Source organism: Gadus chalcogrammus, chromosome 6, assembly GCF_026213295.1.
Source record: "Gadus chalcogrammus isolate NIFS_2021 chromosome 6, NIFS_Gcha_1.0, whole genome shotgun sequence".
NCBI classification, from domain to species: Eukaryota; Metazoa; Chordata; class Actinopteri; order Gadiformes; family Gadidae; genus Gadus; species Gadus chalcogrammus.
This window is the reverse complement of record NC_079417.1, coordinates 23,091,164-23,116,848: the sequence shown is the minus strand read 5'-3', so window position 1 is coordinate 23,116,848 and position 25,685 is coordinate 23,091,164. Positions and strand designations below refer to the sequence as shown.

At 44.3% G+C, this 25,685-nt stretch overlaps 1 protein-coding gene across 3 annotated transcripts; it reads left to right on the top strand.

Moving 5' to 3' along the window:
* Positions 1-1,083: 1,083 nt before the first annotated feature.
* Positions 1,084-24,895, top strand: ptgs1 (prostaglandin-endoperoxide synthase 1). Of its 3 annotated transcripts, XM_056591652.1 has the most exons (11): positions 1,085-1,233; positions 1,313-1,390; positions 4,266-4,382; positions 5,379-5,519; positions 8,571-8,714; positions 8,803-8,984; positions 9,405-9,488; positions 18,686-18,932; positions 21,185-21,471; positions 21,801-21,948; positions 22,258-24,894. In XM_056591652.1, exons 1-11 carry the CDS (start codon positions 1,188-1,190, stop codon positions 22,605-22,607), a joined length of 1,824 nt encoding a protein of 607 aa, XP_056447627.1. In that variant the 5' UTR covers positions 1,085-1,187; the 3' UTR covers positions 22,608-24,894. The 3 variants fall into 3 exon arrangements, with proteins under 3 accessions (XP_056447628.1, XP_056447627.1, XP_056447629.1); XM_056591653.1 differs by lacking the exon at positions 4,266-4,382 and having other exon boundaries at positions 1,084-1,233; positions 22,258-24,895; XM_056591654.1 differs by having other exon boundaries at positions 1,212-1,233; positions 1,313-5,027; positions 22,258-24,895.
* Positions 24,896-25,685: the final 790 nt, after the last annotated feature.

Here is a 25,685-nt window from a genome sequence, read left to right as displayed (position 1 = left end):
TTTTGCTGGGACACATTCCTGTTTCCCACTTGTATTGGAGTGAACGGAGATATCTACTTCTGGGCCCCTTGAATCGAGAGACCCGTCCACAGCCCGCTTAAACAACTGCAATACCGGGCTTGGCCGCTGAGCACCGGTGGATTGCAGAAGTATGTAGTACCTGGGGGCTTGGGCTTGGGTCCAAGTGCCCCTGACTGCAGCCCGCAGTTCGAGGAGGAGCTAAATGTGGGCGGGCTTAAACGTTTAACTCCGCCCACATTTAAGGAAAATTCCGCGCAGTATCATACGTTCTCCGCTTTCGAGCGGAGGAGCTAAATGTGGGCGGGTCTAAACGTTTAACCCATGGTTTTATCCTCTCAGGCGCCATCTGGTGGCGGAGATCCGGCAGCACATTCTCAAACATCAATACAGCACAGAACAGCACAATGACTTACCGGTAATATGGAAAAGGGTTCATGCATTTGATAGACTTAGACATTCCTACTTTTAACTTGTCATTTCAAATGTCTTTTTTAGTATAGACACATATTATTTTGTACACTCGTACACAATTATAATAGCTAAGTCAAATAAACCAAAGACAGAAGCGGGAGAACATATTTCCGTCTGGTCCATGATACTGAGCGGAATTTTCCTTAAATGTGGGCTGGTTTAAACTTTTAAGCCCGCCCACATTTAGCTCCTCCGCTCGAAAGCGGGAGAACGAATGATACTGCGCGGAATTTTCCTTAAATGTGGGCGGAGTTAAACGTTTAAGCCCGCCCACATTTAGCTCCTCCTCGATCTGCGAGCTGCAGTCAGGGGTTACTCCTTGGGTCACATAGGTTAACACACAGCACATGTCTTTCCATCTTCAACCACCAGGTAGAGCTAGAGGCGAATTGCAATGCGAATTGTGGCATATATCGATATAATACAAATGTCTTATTTTTTTCCTTTATTTATTTTCGCTTATTTCGCTTTCTTGGCAATTGATCCGTGGCATTCAATTGTGCTGAATTTATTCAAATCGGCTTTAGCTCGGCAAACGCTGACCAATATCTCTGAGAAAACGCTCAGAAACACATCCCACTTAAAGAGGGGAGGGACGTCATCGCACACACACTGTGCATGTTCTCAGTTGTCTCTCCGATCCACCTCAGGCCTGCATCCATGTTTTAGCTCATTGAAGGATTTTTACTCCTGACATGATGAGCGCCAGGGCAGCAGATGCTTCGCTTGGAGCTAAGACACGTGAGTTTGTTCATCTGAATCGTTTTAATTATATGATTGATTACGTCTACCTCAACCCCTCCCTCTCCCTGCCTTGCAGCCGGTGTCAAGTCTACGTTTGCTTTTTTTCTTCTCCTGCTGCTGCTGGACATGTCTTTATTCACCGGAGCAACTATGGGTAAGCGTTTTTTTCATCTATGCATTTACTAATGAACAGTGTTGGGAATGATACTTTTAAAATGTATCCAGTTAAAGAATACAGAATAAATGCCCAAAAATGTAATATGTATTGTATTCCGTGCCATCACTCAATCCGAGTATTGTATTCTGAATACTTGGATTACTTCCATATTGAATTGCATTTTATAAGTGTAGGAGTCAAATCCTGCTTACTAAACAGGGCTATTATGGTGTGTTCTTCTGTTTAAACTGGCTGAATGTGTTAGGCCCAAGTTTAGCTGGAAGTGCACTATTTCATATAATTTGTTGTAGTGGAACAAAGCCTATAAGGGTATGTTCATGCGAAAGATATTTGCTATTGCATCAAAGAGAGAGAGAGAGAGAGAGAGAGAGAGAGAGAGAGAGAGAGAGAGAGAGAGAGAGAGAGAGAGAGAGAGAGAGAGAGAGAGAGAGAGAGAGGACAAAAGGGTCTGGGGAGGGGTAAAGATAAAAAAGTTGGGGAAAGCGTCTATGAGGTAGGCAAAATAATCACCGGTCCACTACTGTATGAAACAAATCAATATCACTAGTGCAGCCCGCTGGATAGCGGGCTGCACTCGTGATCTTGATTTGTTTCATACAGTAGTGGACCGGTCGAACTCCTTCTCCCTCATCCTGGTGCTGAATGTGTTAAATGCATCGGCATTTTTATGTGTGTTTTCCAGCATACGCTTTATGTGGGTGTCTGTCCAAATTCCCCGACGGTCCAACAATTTGCTGTAGTCTTGGAGTTACCGCTAATCAAACAATAATTCCCATAATGTGCGCGGCTGAGCGGGTGCCTGTTTCGTCCAAAGAGGCATATGCTTTGTAGAACTGGATCGGACCGAGGTGCGTTCGCTTTCACATCTCAAGCGAACCGTACCAGGGTTCGTTTGGAAGCGAACCGAGACCAGGGTTCGTTTGGAAGCGAACCGAGACCAGCTGTTCAGGGAAGTCTCGGTCGTCTGAAATGGTTCGCATCGAAGTGAGGTGGTTGCATTCACACCAACTCTCAAACGTACCAAGGGACCAAACTCGTTTAGTGCGCACTAAATGCTGTTGGTGTGAAAGCACGAATAAACTGCTGAAACAGAAGTATCGTCATGTAATCCATTGATTTCCACAATGTAACTGTATTCTAAATAAGCATACCAACAATTTTAACTGTAACTGTAACGGAATACAGTTATAATACAGCTATAATTTGAATTCTGAATACGTCACGCCGGTAGGTATGTATTCCGTTACTCCCTAACAATGCCAGTAAACTATTAAAGGCCATATCCTAATTAGATTAAAAGGGTAAATGATGTCTATTGGTAGACATATCTAGGAATAAACGATTTTATTCCTAGTAGGCCTATAGATATGGTGCAATTAGAACCCTGGTGCAATTTAGAAGTGAATGATATTTGCACCCGGCTACAATTATCAGTACATGCACACAGAAAATTCTTCTATTAATCCAAAGATATTTGTCCTCAGAATATCAGGGAGGCACTGAATTTGAAACTCTATGATACGGGAGGCCTGGCTGGCTGACTAAAAACGCACCTAATTTGAAACATTATGATACAGGAGGTCTGGCTGGCTGACTAAAAACATTGTGATCATAAAAGCGTTACAATCTGACAAAAGCGTAAGTCTGACAATAGAGGGAATCGAACTAACCTCTTGATTTCATTGATAGCTTTGCTACCTCTTCGGCCACTGTTGCCACACTGTTTTCTCCATTTAACTCATCTCTAACTATATGACGCCACAACTAAGAACTTTGTACATAATGTATCTTATTGGACTTCATGACATTTAACAAAACAAATAGGCTATATAGAATATATAAAATACAATAATCCCTTTCAATTGAATTCAAAGTACACTAATGCCCGGCAATGCCTGAAGTACACGGATGGCCGGGAATGCGCGCGCATGCGCATGGCAAAGGGTGATTTTAGCCCAACCGTGTGGCCAAGGCTATTCCCCCCCCCCCACCCCACACACACACACTCACTCACTCACTCACTCACTCACTCACTCACTCACTCACTCACTCACTCACTCACTCACTCACTCACTCACTCACTCAAGATCAATGTTCGAACATGATTTTAAGGGTTAGTATGTGCGTCACCCTCCAATTAGAGGTGATTATAGTGTCTGTTTGAAACCACTCATTCATAAAACCAATAATTCATATCCCCTCCAGCTGCACGGTAACACCTCCGCCCGCCCCTCAGCTCTCATTCTTGTCCGATCACAGGGAATACAAAGGCCATAGTGGAAGGGAATGAGATGTAGTCAAGCTTTACATTAAAGTCCATACCGTCATGAACTTGCATCATATTTCTGTCCATAAATTATGATATGACAGGGATTGTGGCGATTGAGTGTCCACATTATTTGCATAAAAGCACTGTATAGATACAGACATTTATTAACATTGTATGTGAAGTAGCTTTTTGTGCTTTGGGAACACTATATTCTTATGCCATATAATTATTTTTTTCATGTATGCATTTACTAAGCTACAGCTTTGATCGCTTTGGACCTAAATCATATTCTAGGCATTCCAAGTTTTCTTGCTTTAACATTTTCAGCAACTTCTAAAGTGTATTTACAGATATTATTCTATTAATGTACTTGCATTGTGTTTCATTTATAGAATCTTGTCAGTTACATGTAGTATTTGTGTAGCCATACTTAATTTGTGCTTCACATATTTACTATGTAATCGGTAGTGTTCATGTTGTCCTGCTTCGACTATTAATGATCACATTCATTCATTAATTTGTGATAATCATTCAAAATCATTAATTGCGTCCCATAATGATGTCTTTCCCTATTTTCCGCAGTGAATCCATGTTGTAATTATCCCTGTGAAAACTCTGGAACATGTGTGCGATTTGGCACAGAGCGCTTTGAGTGTGACTGCACTCGCACCGGCTTCCATGGGGACAACTGCACTGTTCGTGAGTGTGTCCAAACTATGCTTCCATTTCCTGTCTCTGCTCTAGGGCGCATAACCAGGCTGGATGAAGCCGCAGGCAGAGAATGTATGAGCAGCTGCTGATACATAGAAAGGCTTGCTTATCAACAGTGCAGATTCACGCTTCACCCGAAGTAGGCCTACTATAGAAACCTGCATGTATTGTACGTAGGAGGGAGGATGGGCAGTTTATTTTGGTGTGTTTTCTACTGATACCACCCAGATTTCCTTCTCATTTGTTCGAATGTCAAGCATTCTGCATGGTCGAGATAACCACGACTCTTTCGTTTGTGTGGGGGTCGAATGTTGAAACATGTCCAAACATGTCTTAGCTACTTCCTTTTTCAGCCCTGTAGTGTGTTGCATGCGTTTGCGCAGCTATTTGGATCATTTCGTTTGGATCAAACCAACCAGTAAAATTGACAGTTGGAAATAATGTAATTTATGTAACTGAAGTCCAGTAGAACACAGAGTGGGAGACAGTTTCTACAGGGATGTTCCATAGAGGGAATGGTGAAAACTGGAATGGAATATCTTCTCATAATGTCACGACGGATGCCAACAACAACCAACAGAACCCGAGTGCTTTCCAGACCACAGTTGGCTCACAAAAGAGCAGAAGGAAGAAGTATGGATAAGATTTCCCCTATCGACAATGTTCAACCATCAAATTAGTATGATAGAAAAGATGGCAAATTCTCTCACTAGGTACCAGTACAGTTGTTTGTATTTTCATATGACAAACAGAGATGAAAAACGTTAAATCAAGGTAAAAATAACTTTGTAATAACCTTGCTTGCCTGGATCCTGTGGCCGAATTCGGATGAGAACCAACTGAAGTTATAATGCATGATCATCGGGAAAAGAAAATATGTATATATTTCTTGTCGCCCACCAGTCTTCGAGATAGCTTTTTAACTTTTTAAGTAAGCTTTTTAAAACTGTGTGTGTTTTATCCTTCTCTTGTTGGGTTTTGTAGCTGAGTTCTGGACAAGAATTCACCATCTGCTCAAGCCCAGTCCAGACACCGTCCACTACCTCCTCACACACTTCCACTGGCTGTGGGATGTGATCAACAGCAGCTTCCTGCGCAACATCCTCATGAGGGTGGTCCTCACTGGTATGTTGTAAACATTGTTTTATGTTTCACAATAATCATACATTATGCACATAATACAGATAGGAAGTGACACGTTAGGAAGTTCAAAAACACTGTGTCCGACTTTGATGTTTACCATGCTCATGTGTTTCAGATCTTTATTAGTCTTTAAGAGTCTTTAATAACTGTGAATGTCCTTTTAAACATTGCTCTTCTTTTTAACCACAACCGGTGGAGCTTTGTTGGACGAGATAAATCAAGATGACATGCTTGTAGCTCGAGTCCCCTACCATTCAGTCTGTTATGCTCAAGCCAGTAAATATTTAGAGTGGCCATATTTACAGAAGGCTAAGCCGATCTTGGTCTAAATTCGCACAGACGTGGGAGCAGGACAGATAGTTGCGGGTTGCCTCTGCAGTGCAGGGTTTCGGGGAGGTCATGCTAGCATTGTGTAAGACGTGCAGACCATTTTCATCATGGAGAGGAAGAGACCAATCAGGGGCTGGGTGTTGGTCATAGGTTCTCACACAAGGTACTGTGCACCTGCCTACACTCATATCCTAAAGACAGTTATCTGAAATTAACACTGTCATAACACGTCCATATCCAATGTAAGAATATACAAATGTAAATCTCTCTTGTTATCAAGGTCATGCTACCCCATGTTTATAATACAAGTTTGAAAATGTATTTATGTATATTATAAATCCTTACATATGTGCTTGATCCAAGTAAACACTGTTGTGGTGATGTCGTAGCTCAGAGCAACCAGCACGAAATTGATAAGAAGACCTTTATTTATGAGCCAACATTACGGTACGAGAATTGCTAACTCTTAAATTCGCTGAGGGAGAAGTCACATAATCTGCTATTGCAAAAAAAATGTATACAAAAAGAGAAAATTCAACTAAACAATGCACAGAATGAAGAAACATATACTCCTGTCTTTCTTATAGTTAGTTGTTAAAGGTGAAGGCCTTAAATGTAGTTTCATATTGTTGTAGCATTAATAATTACAACTGATCTAATTTACTTCAACTAGCTATAAGCAAATAGGAATCGGGGAGTCCAGGTCAAGTATAGATGGAGAGTTTATTGCCACCCGCAAACGAGAGACAACAAAGCTGAATGGTATTTGCGAATACACACTACTGAATGAATCCCAGACAGCTCCTTATATCCCCGAATTTTACACAATACAAAGTTGGACTTTCATCAAATATAGAATTTCCCATCAGGGTCATACTGTGTGGATGTCAGCATACCCCTATGTCTTCTGAATCCCAATGTGACCTTAGAACATATATTATCCTTATACAAACAGAGATGATGCACACGTGTGAATGTAAGCATTGTCTTCAGAGAGTACATCAAAATGGGAGTAGACTGGACTCTCTGACTGATGTGTCACATGGCCCATCAGGTGAGAATGTCCTGGACCCACTCACTGGTGTCACACGGCACATAACATCTAGGTTAAAGGTGATCAGCTCCTTTCCACTATTAAAGTATTTATATGATATGTAGGCCTAATAATAATCATAGTTTAACATAGAATGTAAGGTTAATTTCTACCACAATATAACCTGACAAGAAGTCAAAGAGGGTACATTTTGTCCTCCCAATAGGGGGGCGGGACTGCCATGTTGGCAACGTCTGTATAGCTCGCCATAACTTGGCATGGACACCCCTTATTCTCCGAAATGAGCTCATCCTTCCACTGTTCAGTAGTGGGTCATTGTACTATCTCAGCCTGCGTATCCTCTGGGAGCACCTACCCAAACATGTTCTTATGCACAAGACTCTCATTCTATATATTTTTGTATTTTCTAAGCGGTGGTAGCAGCTGCAGTAGTGGTGATTATTGTAGCCCTTTCCTGCTCCGACTTCCTGCTCATATGTATTCAGTATCACCTCAGACATCTCCTTTCCTTTGCCGGTTGCAGTTATCAGGGGTCATAGCCCAGACGAGGGCCCTGGTCCACAGCCAACCTCAACATCTACGCAAAATACCCCTCTTGTATAATGGAATGTTATTAAGGTTATTAATAATAATTCTTTGGGTTAATATAGCACTTTTCAAGGCACTTAAAGTACTTCACAAAATCAGTGTGTATGTGTGTAGGTGAGTTATCTAATGTCATTTATTGTAATATATTGTTATCTAATGTTAAATGACTATAATCTAATCTAATATTATCCATTCTCAATTGGCACGATAAATAGGTCATTGCTTCATTGCTAATAGGAGATAGTCCTCAGAATAGGAAGTGGTTAGTGGTACCATATGTACTATCCCCCACAACTACAGCCGGTTTTCACACGATGCACCTATAATTCTTCAAACAGTCACACTATACCGGTGGGTTATTCTGCACTCATATCTTCCAAGTTGCCTGTGAAATGTATCAAGTATTTGACAGTATATTGCATGTCCTGTAATGACCCTTCCCTTACCTGGGGGCTATACGCATTCCACCAGTGCAGAGGATGTAAACTGATGCTGAGAAACCTCCCTCTCTCTCTGGTTTCAGATGCAAAATTAAGATAAGAATGATAGATTTATAAAAGACCAACCACTATAGGACTAAAGGCCCTTTTCTGATTCCTGTTTGGTAAGAAAACAGATGAAACCTTTATACAAACCCAAAGCATGAGTAAATTAATAAAATTAATATGAATGCATACTAGTACGGTTATAACGGAAACATTATCCCAGTAACACGAATATATATCTCTCTATATATCTCTCTCTCTCTCTCTCTCTCTCTCTCTCTCTCTCTCTCTCTCTCTCTCTCTCTCTCTCTCTCTCTCTCTCTCTCTCTCTCTCTCTCTCTCTATATATATATATATATATATATATATATATATATATATAGACATGACAGCATTATGGAAAGTAGGGCTCAAAGTGTGGTCGTCTGTCCAATCTCCTGGAATCCCTCCCTCACTCTTATGGTGTCATTAGGGGAAAGAGACGTGAAGACACGGATATCGGATATTAAAGAATACATTAGATCACAGATAAGTCATCATCAGAAATTATCAACATTTTCATCTATCCTCCAAAAGTCAGATCCAACTTCATTCCCAGTCCGCCGACCTTCAACTCCAAGTATGGATACCTGAGCTGGGAGTCATACTACAACCTCAGTTACTACACCCGCATACTACCCCCTGTGCCCGAGGACTGCCCCATGCCCATGGGCACCAAGGGTAAATTCACTGCCTGCCCTTGTCTTTAACAACAATCTACACCAAACTTTGGTTCTTGTTTTACAACCGTTGTGTTTTTCTCTATCAGGTAAAGCCGTGCTCCCGGACCCCAGAGACCTGGTGACGCGCTTCCTGATAAGAAAGAAGTTCAGACCGGACCCTCAGGGAGCCAATCTGATGTTCGCCTTCTTCGCCCAACACTTCACCCACCAGTTCTTCAAGACCCACCACCGGATGGGCCCAGCCTTCACAAGGGCCCTCTCCCATGGGGTAGGGCCCTCTCCCACGGGGCCCTGCCTTCCCCCGGGGCTTCTCCCACGCGGTGCCTCTCACTCTGTCTTTAGAAGGATCTTGACCTCAGCAAGTTTTCATTTGAGTTGGAATAGGTTTAGAATCAGAATTATTTATTTTAAGTTAAAGGAATCTTATTGCAGGTGTCAGCATTCCTCAGATATGAAAAGACCAATCTAGAGTAAAAAGGATAACATTTGGACATTTGTACAAGTACATAATAATCTTTACAGTAGGCTAATTTCAATAGAATCACACAGAATACGGTGTTTGTGTAACTTCATCGGATGTACAATAATAGTCTTTCACTTGAATGGCCTTAGTTCTGTTTCAAATCCAAGATAGGATGGATGTATATTTATACAGAGGTCCTCATGCTATCTCTATCTTGGGGACCAGGTGGACGCGGGCCACATCTACGGAGACAACCTGGAGCGACAGCTGCAGCTCCGCCTGCACCAGGACGGGAAGCTGAGATATCAGGTGCTCTGCCTGGCTCGACCTGAAGGCTACAGGTTACGTTGAGAAACATCTTTAGAACTATTCACAAGGGTTGTTGGAGACGGGGCCCAACATGTTCCAATGTTTTCTGTGTTCTAATGAGATTGATGTCTTGTGTATTCTCACAAGACCTTATTTTAAATGTCAGCCCTCCCCACCCTCACCACACCCACACACATACAGCCACACACAAACACACACACACTTACACAGAGTGCTTTGGGTGTCTTGAAAAGCAAGATATACATGCACTTTCATGGTATAATAATAATAATAAAAAGTTGATTTTATATAGAGCCTTTGTCATACTCAAGGTCGCTTTACAGAGTCATGAGCACAGACAGAACAAGACAGCACCAGAAATAAAGATAAAATAAAAATAAATAATATATACAGAGGGTGTATGCAGGGTTGGTAGAAGAGCTGAAGTGTTCTTGGAACAGAAAGGTCTTGAGATCAGCTTTAAAGAGAGGGAAGGAGGGACAGTCACAGAGGGATTGAGGAAGGGAGTTCCAGAGTTTGGGGGCCATGGCGCTGAAAGACCTGCCACCCAGGGTAGAAAGTCTGCGGAGGATGGAGAGGAGATTGTGGTCAGATGATCTGAGTGAGCGAGATGGAGTATAAGGGGTCAGAAGGTCAGAGAGGTAAGGAGGAGAACAGTCATGGAGGGCTTTGAAGGTGAGAAGAAGAATTTTGAATTTGATTCGGGAAAGAACCGGTAAACAGTTTAGCTGAGCTAGAATAGGGTTGATGTGAGCAGATCGCTGGCTGCTGAATTTTGAATATATTGCAATCTTTGAAGTGATTTAGTTGGTAGGCCGATGAAGAGGCAGTTGCAGTAGTCTAAACTTGAGGTACCTATGGAGTAAACCAGCGTTGGTGCATCATAGTTAGAGAGGGAAGGGCCAAATGCAGGCTAGGTTACAGACGGTGGCGGCTGGTGATTTTTATTTTAGGGGGGGTTGAACGTTTGTAAACCAAACTATCTTTTTAACTTAATTTAACTAAGTTTTAACTTAATTTATTTGCCTTGTAGAATTCAGCAAGATTAAAAGTGCAAATGCATCAATAATAATTGGGAATTATACACAAGTTAACATTCTCTCTCTGTCTCTATCTGTATGTGTGTTTGTGAGAGAGTGAGTGAGTGAGTGAGATTCTAAAAGGGGTGAGTGTGTTACGGCCAATCTATTGTGTTGGTAACTCCACTTAAAAATCGATCTAGTCAAGTATGCATTTAGACAAATACGATAAAATATCAATATAATATGTGCAACCTTTTATGTGTGGTTGTTCAAGACACACTGAAGGCTTGATGCCACCATAGGTTTGCTGAGAACTATATACAATAAACACACTGAAGGCATGATGCCACCCTAGGTTTGCAGAGAACGACATACAATATGCACACTGAAGGCATGATGCCACCATAGGTTTGCTGAGAACTATATACAATAAACACACTGAAGGCATGATGCCACCCTAGGTTTGCAGAGAACTATATACAATATGCACACTAAAGGCATGATGCCACCCTAGGTTTGCAGAGAACTATATACAATATACACACTGAAGGCATGATGCCGCCATAGGTTTGCAGAGAACTACATACAATATGCACACTAAAGGCATGATGCCACCATAGGTTTGCAGAGAACTATATACAATATACACACTGAAGGCATGATGCCGCCATAGGTTTGCAGAGAACTACATACAATATGCACACTGAAGGCATGATGCCACCATAGGTTTGCAGAGAACTATGTACAATATACACTTGAAAGGAGTGGGTGGTGGTGTGGGGTTTTGAGGGCCGCTGTAACCCAGTGTCCATCCTCACGGGAAGGGGGGGTGGGGGGGTTGTGATGGCCGCTGTAACCCAGTGTCGATTCTCAGGGGAAGGGGGCGACAAAGAGAGACAGAGAGAAACAGAGAGAGAGACTACATTACTTGTACTGAAACTTTGCTAGTCTCTATTTCAGTGCAGCAAAGCGGTTAATGACTTTCTCATTGAAATCACGCATGTTGAGGACTAGTTCCCTCTCCATGGAGAGCATGGCCAGTGCATTCAGACGTTCCTGGCCCATTGAATTTCGCAGTTGAGAAACATCTCTCAGCTTCAGCTGTTGTCATAGGAGTAGTTAACCTCTCCTGGAGGTTGTAGCTCATGAGTGCCAGTGCACCACAGCAGCCCTTGAATTCAGGATTCACATAGATTAGAGACCTTCCCGTCTTGAGTTTTGCCTTGTTCAGCGTGGGATATGCCTTCACAGTGGCATTCAGAGCATCAGCAGAAAATTAGTACCTTTCAAACATATTTCCTTGTGCTAAGGTAGCACTCACAAGGTGGCCAGTGAAAGAGAACCACATCGCTTTGATGTGAGCCAGGATGACGTCGCAGACCTCTTCAGACAGCCTCTGCTTCGCCTCTTCTGTCAAAGCCGTCCTTGGTCTGTTGGTTCCTGATGGCTCTTGCAGCTGGTCAGATTCTCTGAATGCAAACAAACAAATAATGTGTTTGTTAGGCTGTGTACAGTACTGTAGTATACGTGATGCACATGTTCACACTTTATCCAGTAAAAAGATGTGAGCATACCCACTTAAAATGGGCAGGAATACATAATGTTAGTGTTAAACACTGTTTTATATCTATTATGTTGGTAACTTCACTCATAAATCTATCTACAGTCAAGTATGCATTTAGACAAATACGATAAAATATCAATATAATATGGGCAACCTTTTATGTGTGGTTGTTCAAGACACACTGAAGGCATGATGAGTATACCCACTTAAAATGGGCAAGGATGCATAGTGTTAGTGTTAAACACTGTTTTTTAAGCTATCCATTGTGCCTCGCCTAACCAGGATGTCCAGCACAGAGTACAGCAAGCTAGATTATACCACTGGCAATATTTTATAAAAAATACCATATATTATAAAAAAAGAAAACAAATACAGTCTCCTTTCATGCATATGTTCTCATAACAAAGTTTTGCTTTGAGAAGGATCAAATAATATTAATGTTATCTTACCTAATGGTCTGCACACTGCTTGTGAAGCTCTCGAGGGCCCTTTGATGAAAACTGCATCAATGTCCTTCTTCTGGAGCTTCTGGTACAGAATGTCGTCGTGTGACCGCTTTTTTATTAATTTTGGCCTTGGAGGTCCTGATTGTTTTAATGCCAATTTACCTGAATTGGATCGTCGACTAAAAGGAACTTCTTTCAGAGACGCAACGGAATTGCACACATTAGCAGCCATGTTGAAATTAGCAAGTGACTTGATCAAAGATATCCCTTCGCGCTCTTTGCTCAGTTACGTATAATGCAAGCATGTTAGAGAGAGTCCCAAATCCCCATTGAAAATGCATTGAAGGCTCATTTTCCGAAAAAAAAAGTTTTAACATGACAGTCAATGGGAGCATCCTTGGGCGATTTTCCACGTCAATGAATTCGCCCAGAGAGGCAGGACCATTTCAAACGCGACTTGAATCTGACGATTCTGATTGGACAATGACAGATAATATGTCTAGAACACTGAAAACTATTTTTGATGTGATAGAATTTGTTAAAAAAAAAATCGTCTTTCTCCCTGCACTGGTAGTGTGTCGCCCAAATCGCCCCTATACACCATCCGCCCCTGGTACAGAGGTGGAAGAATGCAGTCTTAGTGAGGGATTTAATTTGGGGATTGAAACTGAGTGAGGGGTCAATCAGTGTGCCAAGGTTTCTGACAACGGAATCAGATTGTACTACTGTTCCATCAATGTCCAAACACTATTTGATTTGGACCGTTGAGAATTGGGATTGATGAGGAGGATTTCTGTTTTATTTGTGTTGAGTTTGAGAAAGTTATCGTGCATCCAGAGCTTAATGTTAGGTAGGCAGTCAGTAGGTGAGCTGGGAAGAGGATCAGTGAAGGAGACTGTAATGAGGTATAGTTGGATGTCATCAGCGTAGCAATGGAATTGAAGGCCATGTCATTGGATGATTTGGCCAAGGGGAAGGATCTATATGAGGAAGAGGAGAGGCCCAAGAACAGAACCCTGAGGGACACCACGAGTGACAGGGGATGTGGAAGACTTGTGAGGGCCCAGAGTTACAAACTGTTGTCTGGTGGAGAGGTAGGACCGGAACCAGTGGAGGGCTGAGATACCAAGATTTGACAGACGGGTGATGAGCACATTATGGTTGACTGTCTCAAATGCAGCGCGTCAATCCAGAAGGATTAGAACGTCTGGGGAACCATTATCAACAGACCGGAGCAGGTCGTTTACAACTCGAAGGAGTGCAGTCTCTGTGCTGTGATGTTTACGGAAACCAAATTGGAAGTTCTCATAAAATGTAGTGTCTGTGAGAAAGGACTGAAGTTGTAAAGCAGCCACTTTTTCCAGTAATTTGGCCAGAAAGGGGAGGTTTGAAATAGGATGGTAGTTGGACAAGGAAGTGGGATCTGAGTTGAGCTTCTTTAAAATGGGGGTAACTGCAGCCATTCTAAGAGCAGGGGTACAACATCAGAGCTGAGGCTAGAGTAAACCAGTATTTTCAATGGTTCACAGATTGGCTTGGTGCATGCCTTGAGTAAGGAGGTGGAGGCAGGGTCGAGCTGACAGGAGGGGTTCGATTTAGTGAGGATATTTATGATAGTGAAAGAATCACCCAGTGTGAAATGGGCAAATTTAGAGCCCAGAGGAGGTGAATATAAAGAGAGAGTTTCAGCTGAAGGATGAAAAGAATTGTAGATTACATCAAGTTTGTCTTCGAAGAAATCGAGGAAAGCCTGGCAATGCTCAAGTGTTTTTGGGCAGGCAGCGACAGGAGGTTTGAGGAGTTTATTAACTGTTCTGAAAAGTGACTTGGACCTAGACTTAAGGCAGTTGATAAGTGAGGAAAAGTACCTAGCACGGGCAGCATTTAGGGCATCCCTGTACTCAAGGATGTGTTTTGTGTATAGCAATGAGTGAATGGTAAGGCTAGTATTCTTATACAGGCGCTCAAGACGGCGGCCTGTCGCCTTCTTGGGGTGTAAAGGGGCATGAGCAGGTGGCAGGTGCAAGCCCATTCTTGATCGGGGCTATATCCTCAAGGAGTCTGGAGAGAGTTGCATTATATTTGGTGACCAAGTTATCAGGTGAGGAGAGCTCATCCTGAAGGTCAGACAGAGGTAATGCCTGTATGGAGGCAGTGAAGAGGGTGTGGTCAATGGACCTAAGGTCCCGGTAGGTTATAGATATTTTCTCAGAGGAGGAGGGGGGGGGGGGGAGGATGGTATGGTATGGCAAGTGCTTTCAATTAATTTATTGAAAAGCTGGTTCAGTCTCAAAGACACCAGAGACTGAACCAGTTACAGAGATGTCATTCAGACCAGTAGAACATAGCTGGTCAAGTGTGTGGCTCCGAATGTGAGTTAGTCAACATGCTGAATCAGGTTAAAACATGCCAGAACAGAGATGAACTCAGAGACGTATGTTCATGGAGAACTTCATTAGGAACATTATACATGTTGGCTTATAACCGAATAAACAGGGCTAGAACATTTACTCTAAATGTTCAAGCCCTGATTGTGTGCGGAGATAAAGATTCAAGGTAATAAAAACAATGTGGAATGGTGGTCAGGAACAGCAAAACTTGTTTCATCAGATTATCAATCAGGGGAAACAAAGCGATGTGAGTGCGAGTGCTGATTCATCCAAGGAATTTTCTATTTTATTAATCCAACAAGTTATATAAATGTAATGTATATAATACGCCTATCTAATGCGCCTGGTGGCCGGGTTTGCCACGGAGCCCGGTCGGGCAAAGCCCGAACAAACTACGTGGCACCCCCCCTCTCTTCATCCCATGGGCCCACCACCTGTGGGAAGACCCGTTGGGGTCGGGTGCGCAGCCACATGGGTGGCAGCGAAGGTCAGGGGTCTCGACGGACCAGACCCGGGCGGCAGAAGCTGGCTCTGGGGACGTGGAACGTCACCTCGCTGTGGGGAAAGGAACCGGAGCTTGTGAGGGAGGTGGAGCGCTATCAGTTAGATCTGGTGGGGCTTACCTCCACGCACAGTCTCAGCTCTGGTACCGTACTCCTGGATAAGGGTTGGACTCTATTCTTCTCCGGAGTTGCCGAGGGCGTGAGGCACCGGGCGGGTGTGGGGATACTCATAAATCCCCGGCTGAGCGCCGCGGTGTTGGAGTTTACCCCGGTAGACGAGAGGGTCGCCTCCCTGCGCCTAAGGGTTGTAGGGGGGAAAACTCTGACTGTTGTTTGTGCGTATGCACCAAACAGCAGCTCAGAGTACTCGGCCTTCTTGGAGACCCTGAATGGAGTCCTGTATGGGGCTCCAGTAGGGGACTCCGTAGTTCTGCTGGGAGACTTCAACGCCCACGTGGGCAACGATGGAGACACCTGGAGAGGCGTGGTGGGGAGGAACGGCCTCCCTGATCTAAACCTGAGCGGTCGTTTGTTATTGGACTTCTGTGCTAGTCATGGATTATCCATAACAAACACCATGTTCGAACATAAGGGTGCTCATAAGTGTACCTGGTACCAGAGTACCCTAGGCCGAAGATCGATGATCGATTCCGTGATCGTGTCATCTGATCTGAGGCCGCATGTTTTGGACACTCGGGTAAAGAGAGGGGCGGAACTGTCAACCGACCACCATCTGGTTGTGAGTTGGATCAGGGAATGGGGGAAATTTCCGGATAGACCTGGTAAGCCCAAACGAGTAGTGCGGGTGAACTGGGAACGTCTGGAGGAGGCCCCCGTCCTAGGTATCTTCAACTCACACCTCCGGCGGAGCTTTTCTGGCATTCCTGTGGAGGTTGGGGGCATTGAGCCGGAGTGGGCGGTGTTCAAAGCCTCCATTGCTGAAGCTGCGGTGGCTAGCTGTGGCCTCAGGGTCTTAGGCTCCTCAAGGGGCGGTAACCCTCGAACACCGTGGTGGACACCGGTGGTCAGGGAAGCCGTCCGACTGAAGGGGGCCTTCCGGGATATGATATCCTGGAGGACTCCTGACTCGGTTGCAGGGTACCGACAGGCTCGAAGGGCTGCAGCGGCTGCCGTGTCGGAGGCTAAGCAGCGGGTGTGGGAGAAGTTCGGAGAGGCCATGGAGAAGGACTTTCGGTCGGCACCAAAGTGTTTCTGGAAGACTATCCGGCACCTCAGGAGGGGGAAACGGGGAACTATCCAAGCTGTGTACAGTAAGGATGGGACTCTGTTGACCTCAACTGAGGAGGTCGTCGGACGTTGGAAGGAACACTTTGAGGAACTCCTGAATCCGAATAACACGCCCTCTATGTTGGAGGCAGAGCTCGAGGTTGATGGTGTTTCGTCGTCAATTTCCCTGGTGGAGGTCACTGAGGTAGTCAAACATCTCCGCAGTGGCAAAGCCCCAGGGATTGATGAGATCCAGCCAGAAATGCTAAAGGCTCTGGGTGTTGAGGGGCTGTCATGGTTGACACGCCTATTCAACATCGCGTGGGAGTCGGGTACAGTGCCAAAGGAGTGGCAAACCGGGGTGGTGGTTCCCCTGTTCAAAAAGGGGGACCAGAGAGTGTGTGCCAATTACCGGGGTATCACACTTCTCAGCCTCCCTGGTAAAGTCTACTCCAAGGTGCTGGAAAGGAGGGTTCGGCCGATAGTCGAACCTCAGATAGAAGAGGAACAATGCGGTTTTCGCCCCGGACGTGGAACTACGGACCAGCTCTTCACTCTCGCAAGGATCCTGGAGGGGGCCTGGGAGTATGCCCATCCGGTCTACATGTGTTTTGTGGATCTGGAGAAGGCGTATGACCGGGTCCCCCGGGAGAAACTGTGGGAGGTGCTGCGGGAGTATGGGGTAAGGGGGTCTATCCTCAGGGCCATCCAATCTTTGTACTCCCAAAGCGAGAGCTGTGTTCGTGTTCTCGGCAGCCAGTCAGTTTCGTTCTCAGTGGGTGCTGGTCTCCGCCAGGGCTGCGCCTTGTCACCAATCCTGTTTGTGATATACATGGACAGGATATCGAGGCGTAGTCGTGGTGGGGAGGGGTTGCAGTTCGGTGGTCTGAGGATCTCGTCACTGCTTTTTGCAGATGATGTGGTCCTCATTGGATCATCGGCCTGTGACCTTTAGCACTCACTGGATCGGCTGGCGGCCGAGTGTGAAGCGGCTGGGATGAGGATCAGCACCGCTAAATCTGAGGCCATGACTCTTAGCAGGAAACCGGTGGATTGCTTACTCCGGGTAGGAAATGAGTCCTTAGCCCAAGTGAAGGAGTTCAAGTACCTCGGGGTCTTGTTCGCGAGTGAGGGTACTTTGGAGCGTGAGATTGGCCGGAGAATCGGAGCAGCGGGGGCGGTATTGCGTTCGCTTTACCGCACCGTTGTAACGAAAAGAGAGCTGAGCCGCAAGGCAAAGCTCTCGATCTACCGGTCGATCTTCGTTCCTATCCTCACCTATGGTCATGAGGGCTGGGTGATGACCGAAAGGACGAGATCGCGGGTACAAGCGGCCGAGATGAGTCTCAGAAGGGTGGCTGGCGTCTCCCTTAGGGATAGGGTGAGAAGCTCAGCCATCCGTGAGGAACTCGGATTAGAGCCGCTGCTCCTTTACTTAGAAAGGAGTCAGCTGAGGTGGTTCGGGCATCTGGTAAGGATGCCCACTGGGCGCCTTCCTTGGGAGGTGTTTCAGGCACGTACAGTGGGGAGGAGACCTCGGGGAAGACCCAGGACTAGGTGGAGAGATTATATCGCAACACTGGCCTGGGAACGCCTCGGGATCCCCCCGTCAGAGCTGGTCAATGTGGCCCGGGAAAGGGAAGTCTGGGGCCCCCTGCTTGAGCTGCTCCCCCCGCGACCCGACCCCGGATAAGCGGATGACGATGAGGAGGAGGATGAGGTATATAATGTATATAAATGTGTTATAAAAATAAAAGTTTTTAAATCCCAAATAGGAAATAATTGTGTCTCGGTAGAAAGTACAAATCAGTAAAATCAGTTAAAACACGTTAAAATAGATAAAATACATGCACTAATGTGTGCATCGTGCAGACCTATCGCTAAAGCTAGCGAGCTAGTCACGTGTTTTGGGGGAATGGCTTTAGAGGGAGGCCTGAAGCCAGGGGTGGGATATTTTTTCTCACTCTTGATGGTTTCTACATATTGCCTAGGCTAATTTTAACTCAAAAAAAATTCCCGTTCAGTTGATCTATGGGGAGATGTTTCCCCCGACCACCCAGGAGGTCCCGGTGGCCATGAGCTACCCCAGTAGCGTGCCCCCCAGCCAGCGCCTGGCCCTGGGCCAGGAAGTGTTCGGCCTGCTGCCCGGCCTCACCCTGTACTCCACTCTGTGGCTGCGGGAGCACAACCGGGTGTGTGACGTGCTGAAGGAGGTGCACCCCACCTGGGGAGACGAGCAGCTCTTCCAGACCACCAGACTCATCATCATCGGTACGCACCTTCTTCATTCTTCCCACATAAAATAAGTTAACCCTAAATTCACCTGTGTGGTATGGCAGAAAATGTAACCAGTGCAAGTCAAGGCATTATAACGATAACAAAGAGACAATGGGGGGTGAATATATAACGATATCACAGAGACAGTGAGGGGTGAACATCTAACGATAACACAGAGAAAGTGAGGGGTGAACATCTAACGATAACACAGAGAAAGTGAGGGGTGCTTAACGATATCAAAGAGACAGTGAGGGGGTGAATATATAATGATATCACACAGACGGTGAGGGGGAATATATAACGATAACACAGAGACCGTGAGGGGTGAATATGTAAGGGATAATGTATAGAACGCCGGTCATTATCGAAAAAATAAGCCCCCATGAAGGGGCTTATTTTTCGACAATGACCGGCGAAGTTCTATTCCCGCTTATTACACGGCTACTTCCCAAAACGAAACAATTTATTTACAATGTATTTGTTACCAGCATTCATAGTGTTGATCAGCAGAGAAATAGTCCGCCCAAGGCGTTGACGTCGTCGCTTAGCAACCGACAGCGCTTGGGTTGATACATTTCCCGCTTATTACATTGACAAGTTACCGGACTACCTGCGGAGTGATACCAAAGGCAAAAAGTCCTTTTGTTTACCTTGACAGCGGTCATTATTCATCCGTTGCCAATGAATTATCCAAAAATAATTGACCGCCGGAAGTGCCCATGCAAGTGAACGGAACGTTGAAAAGACCCGTGTAATAAATAAAGATAACACAGAGACAGTGAGGGGTGAATATAGAACGATAACACAGAGACAGTGAGGGGTGAATATATAAAGATAACACAGAGACAGTGAGGGGTGAATATATAACGATAACACAGAGACAGTGAGGGTTGAATATATAGACATACAGACACACATATATATATACGCATCTACACATATATATTGTGGCAACCCCGGTCGTCGGCGGCAGGGTTGCAGTGCAATGGTTTTATTACGTGCAGCTCACAAAAAAAAGGGTAATCATAAAGTTTTCTTCCACACTGGGGGAAAAGGAACCGTATGTATCTCCCTTGGACTACCTGTCCGCGGATTGGGCGCTGTTGTTCAGGGTGCTGGCGTGGTTCGTCCAAGCCCGACGGCTAGGGGTTGCCACACACCCCCACCCTCAGCAGTAAGCCGGGGGTTCCTCTGGTTAGTCCCAGGCAAGCGTTCCTCCGGGATTGTGCGTCCGCATTGGCTTGAGCTCGTCCTGGCCGATGGATCACCTGGAAATGGCAGTCCTGCAGGGCCAGGAACCAGCGTGTCACCCTGGCATTGGTGTCTTTAATTTTGGGGACATATATTAGTCGCCCCGGTCGGGTTTCGCCGCCGCGTTCTCCAGAGCCGAGTAGCTCCCGCATGGCCTCCCGGTCGGCGGCCAAGGAGCGGGCCAGCTCCACCAGGACCTCGTTCTGAGCCTGCTGTAGCTGGGTCTGTAGCTCTGCTGTTTGTGCCAGGTGTCCGAGGACACTGGCCAATGGCGATTGTTCCATGACTGACTCCTACCAATGACTCACACCACTGTAACGGGTTCACAGGAGTCAGGACACAGTTCTTTGGTCAAAATGAAGCGAACTCCTGTTTATTTCCAGTTGTGGCAAATAAACACAATGTCACAAGAACCAATGTACAAGGTTGAATGTTCATTCAGTCCGTCTCGTGGTCTATCGACGCTCTCTCTGGCTCGCAGAGAGCGTCTTCCTTCTCTCTCTCTCAACCCCTCACTGAAAGACAAGCAGGCACATAAATACACACTTCCTGATGTCGTTCACGAGAACTTTCCGACGTCGCAAAAATGTTTTCCCCATAATTCCCCAAGCAATGTGAACGCACCATAAGTTCTGTGAGGGAAGAGAAATGTTACATCTGGCACTGCTCCGTCAATGAGTCATGTGATTGTCGGCAATGTGCTATTTTCATCGTCGTTGATAAATGGAGTACTCTCTGACATTAGGTCAGTCTCCGTTATTGCAACCTCACAGTGTAACATTGGGTTCTCGGTTTACTGCTTTTGTATTGGGCTCTGTCCAAGCTGAAAAAAGCTTTATTGACTGTCACACGTTGTGAAATGTAACTTCATGACATTTGTGAAATGTGGTTTGTGTGTGTGTGTGTGTGTGTGTGTGTGTGTGTGTGTGTGTGTGTGTGTGTGTGTGTGTGTGTGTGTGTGTGTGTGTGTGTGTGTGTGTGTGTGTGCGCCCCAGGCGAGACGATTCGCATCGTGATCGAGGAGTACGTTCAGCAGCTCAGCGGCTACCTGCTGAAGCTCAAGTTTGACCCGACCCTCATCTTCAACGACCAGTTCCAGTACAGCAACCGCATCTCGCTGGAATTCAACCACCTGTACCACTGGCACCCTCTCATGCCTGACAGCTTCCTGGTGGATGGACAGGACATCACCTACCCCGACTTCCTGTTCAACACATCCGTTCTTCTACACTTTGGGGTTGAGAAGCTGGTGGATTCCTTCGCAAGACAGCAGGCCGGACAGGTACCAGTATAATAATCAGTACATTATTCTGAATTATATTCAGTATAAATTCTGTATATTATTAATTATTATATTCCGTATATTAATCAGTATATTATGAATGATTTTATTCAGTATCTTAGTCAGAATTATATTCAGCAGACTTTTCAGTATATTATTCAGTATTATATTCAATATTGTGTTTATTATTTTTGAGAGTACGTTATTCATTATTTTATTTTGAGTCAATGCTTCTCGATTGTGATATCAATGTGATAAATGCTGAGTTGAATCCCCATGTGTTTCCTATGATGTGTATTCCTGTGTAACCATGAGTTTCTGTGTTTCAGATAGGGGGCGGTGGGAATGTCCATGCTCGGCTCCAAGAGGTAGTGGAGCTGGTCATCAAGGAGTCCAGAGCACTGCGTGTGCAACCGTTTAACGAGTACCGCAAGAAGTTTGAACTCAAGCCATACGCTTCTTTCTATGAATTCACCGGTAAGCATTATTGATGTTCCTTTTTTTTCAGAAGTATGCACTATGTGCAAAAATACATACAAAAACACCTTTCTGGCCAAGACTGGGGGTGCAGAAATGTTCCTTCATTCTACATAGACATACTTATTCTATTCTGCAGTATTGCCGGAACATTGCTGTTGTATTTAGCAATAACGTAGGTGGAAATTTGATTCATCGTTGTTGATACGAAGAACGGAAGATCCAAAGAAAGTGTGAGCTCCTTGTTGCTGCTGTTTGAGGCTGCCACTGTGACGAAGGGCTTCTTGATAAACCAAACTGACCCCACAGATGACAAGGAGATGGCGAGGCAGCTGGAGGAGCTGTACGGGGACATCGACGCGCTGGAGTTCTACCCGGGCCTGCTGCTGGAGCGGACGCGCGACAGCGCCATCTTCGGCGAGAGCATGGTGGAGATGGGGGCCCCGTTCTCCCTCAAGGGTCTCCTGGGGAACCCCATCTGCTCGCCGGTGTACTGGAAGCCGAGCACGTTCGGGGGCGCGGCGGGCTTCGACATCGTTAACTCTGCCACGTTGGAGAGGCTTGTGTGTCTAAACAGCCGCTGGTGTCCCTACGTGTCCTTCCACGTCCCTCGCAGCGAGGAGGACCACAGACCCCGGGACCCCAGCACAGAGCTTTGATTGGTTGGGTTTTTGTAGTTATTTTTGTAGTTTGTTTTATTATTTGTGAGAGGATCTATTTAATTGAGATGCTAAATTATTTGGAACTTTTAAGTTTTTTTATAATGTATGGGTGGGGAGGATTGTCTTGTACTGAAAACGAAATACATATATTTGTTTCAATTGGATTTATCATACCTGCCTTCGATACTTGCCCCAATCAAATTTAATAAAAAAGAATTTAAGCATTTACTTGAAGTACTTGAAGAAACATAGGTCAAGGTTAAGCAGGCTATCACTTCATCCATACTGGACTATACACTGGAAAAAGCCTTCTGTTGAACCAATTAAAAAAAACATGGGTAATGGTTCACATCTATATTACATAACTTGAGCCAATGACAAATATATAGCTTGCCTCAAACAATATTTCCTATGTTCATAAAAACAAAATAATACAACTTGGCACCAAGTATAATTCTATTCTTTGAATGAAGTTAATACATTTAAATCGTAAACAAAAAAATATTGATTCACTCCAACAATTGGTTCTCATTTAAGAAATATCTATCAGAAATAATTTGGTTTATCCAATCAAAAAGATTACAATTTAATCAAACAATTGTTTCTCATTATTGTATACATCATCATCATCATCATTTTTTCCCGCTCGGCTCTCGCCGCTTCATGACCTTGAGGCGCTTCTGTCTGGATTCGACATCACATCGCGACATCAGTCAGGGTTAGGTGCTTTGCCAAAGACACCTCGATACACTGCTTGGTGAAGCCGGGGATCGAACCAACAACCTTCAGATTATCAACCAAACCCGCTCTACCACCTGAGCTACTGCCGCCACACAATATACAATATATATTAACAATCTAAATGGCAGAGTTAGACCAACTCCAGACCTCCCTCCAGACACAGACAGACTGTCCTAGCTCACAGAACCAGTGAGTCATCGTCACTCTGGTCAAGGCTAGTGCTTTCACCTCAAAAAGTCGCCAAAAGTCACCAATAGCAGCTGAAAAAGAAGCTAGATTTGTCGCTTGTCGCTGTTTTGAAAAAAAGTCGCCAAAGGGGTCTGAAAAGTAGCTAAATATAGCGACAAAATCGCTAAGTTGGCAACACTGCGGTTTGGTCCAGTAGTCGTAAGCGTCTTTGTATTTAATGCGCATGCGCAGGCTTGTACGTAACCTTGAAATTGTACATTTGTCTGAACAAATATTTCTAAATTGAGCTCCTAATCAAGTATAACAGTGGTTTAGGAAGAAAACAAAAAAAATTATTTGGATTGAATGACAAAATTATTAATCAGTTGAATACACAACCTTAAAATTTTACATTTGTCAAAATGGATATTTCTTAATTGAGCTCCTAATTAAAAATATCTATATTTCACAGTATTTTGAAATAAAAAAAAGTTATTTTAAAAATAAAACAAAAAATGTTTATTTGAATTGAATTACATAATAATAATCAGATGAAGTACGGCTTAAAACCCTTTTTCCAGTGTAGGAGGTGCTACAGCAATCATTTGAATACTTCAAAGACACTTAACTCCTCATCCTTTTGACGTATGATCATGAAAGTTTGTTTGCGCATCACCTGATCAAAGCTGAGACTATTCCAGCGTTAGTATTAAAAAAGAATGATCTTAATGGTCTGCGTCAGGGGCTTTATGGTCTGCGTCAGGGTCTTAATGGTCTGAGTCAGTCTTAATGGTCTTTGTTAGCCTTGGCCCCGCGTTAAATGCTGCTTGTAGCTTTAATTATAAGTTATGATTTGGAACATTTTCTTTGAAGTCACATTTCTAACATTACAACTGGCTGGTAACGTAAAATAACCCTGCTAGCAACATAGTCAATGCTGATCGATTTTTTTTTCCATTAATTTTATCAATAAAAATATCATCCTTTAACTGATATATTCTATCAATAAAAAATGCCGGCCAGCCCTTTCCACTCTTATTGTTTTCAAGAATCATACTCCCATTCCCAGAAACACTCCCACGGACCCAGACAGCAGAGCTACGCTAGTTCACACGCCACCCATTCAGCAGAGCTACGCTAGTTCACACCACCCAGACAGTAGAGATACGCTTGTTCACACCACCCAGCCAGCTGAGCTACGCTAGTTCACACCATCCAGCCTGAAGAACGACGCTAGTTCACACCACCCACCCAGCAGAGCTACGCTGGTTGGGTTGCAAACCCGGTATCACGCGATTTCGTGCTCATGCGCACAAACGTTATTAATCTATTGAATCGTGTCCCAGATTACGATTGTCCGACTTTTTTAGTGCTCCACAGAACGAAATGTTAACCAATGCATTCTGAATGGGAGCGTTCACCGACAATTGACGTGCTCCACAAAACGAAACGAGAGAGAGAGAAGCTTCAGAAGGGGTGAGCGCAGATAGTACAGTGCAACCTCTAGTTATATATCTGTATATATTATTATCTAGTTATATATATGTCAACATTTCTGATTTTTAAGCAGACCTCCTCAAAAACGACGTTAATTGTTGGAGAACGCTCCCATTCAGAATGCATTGGTTTACATTTCGTTCTGTGCAGTACTAAAAAATTTGGAAAATCGTGATCTGGGACACGATGCGCACAGATTAACGTTTGTGCGCATGAGCACGAAATCGTGTGATACCGGGTTGACTAGTTCACACCACCCTGCCAGTTAGAGCAGACAGTCTGTTTCTGAGTAGTTTTTTTTACATTGCGACTTAAACATATTCATATTGTTAACCAACCGTCTTATTTAAATGTAGTTTAAATAACAGTAATGTAATCTTCTTAAATGCTTTTGGTTTTTTGGTCTTCAGTTCTCCTTTCCTAATCTCCGCTTGAAAACATATAGAAAACATTTGTGATCAATCATTTTATTTTATTAGTGTGATTAACACTTTTGAGAGAGGCGGCATGGTTTAAGTTACAAATGTTAAATGCACATACTGAAAACAGATAATGTATAACTTCATGTTATAGCCAATTGAACTTCATTTGGTTTGAGGAATTAGTTAACAGTCACTAGCTTGTTGCAAGAATTTTTGAAACAAGAGCAATAGTTTCTATTCTTGGCAT

Coding starts and splice junctions, on each gene's coding strand:
- ptgs1 (XM_056591652.1), top strand. CDS start 1,188: ATGATGAGCGCCAGGGCAGCAGATGCTTCGCTTGGAGCTAAGACAC. Junction 1,391..4,265: donor ATTCACCGGAGCAACTATGG/GTAAGCGTTTTT, acceptor TATTTTCCGCAG/TGAATCCATGTTGTAATTAT. Junction 21,472..21,800: donor CAAGACAGCAGGCCGGACAG/GTACCAGTATAA, acceptor TCTGTGTTTCAG/ATAGGGGGCGGTGGGAATGT.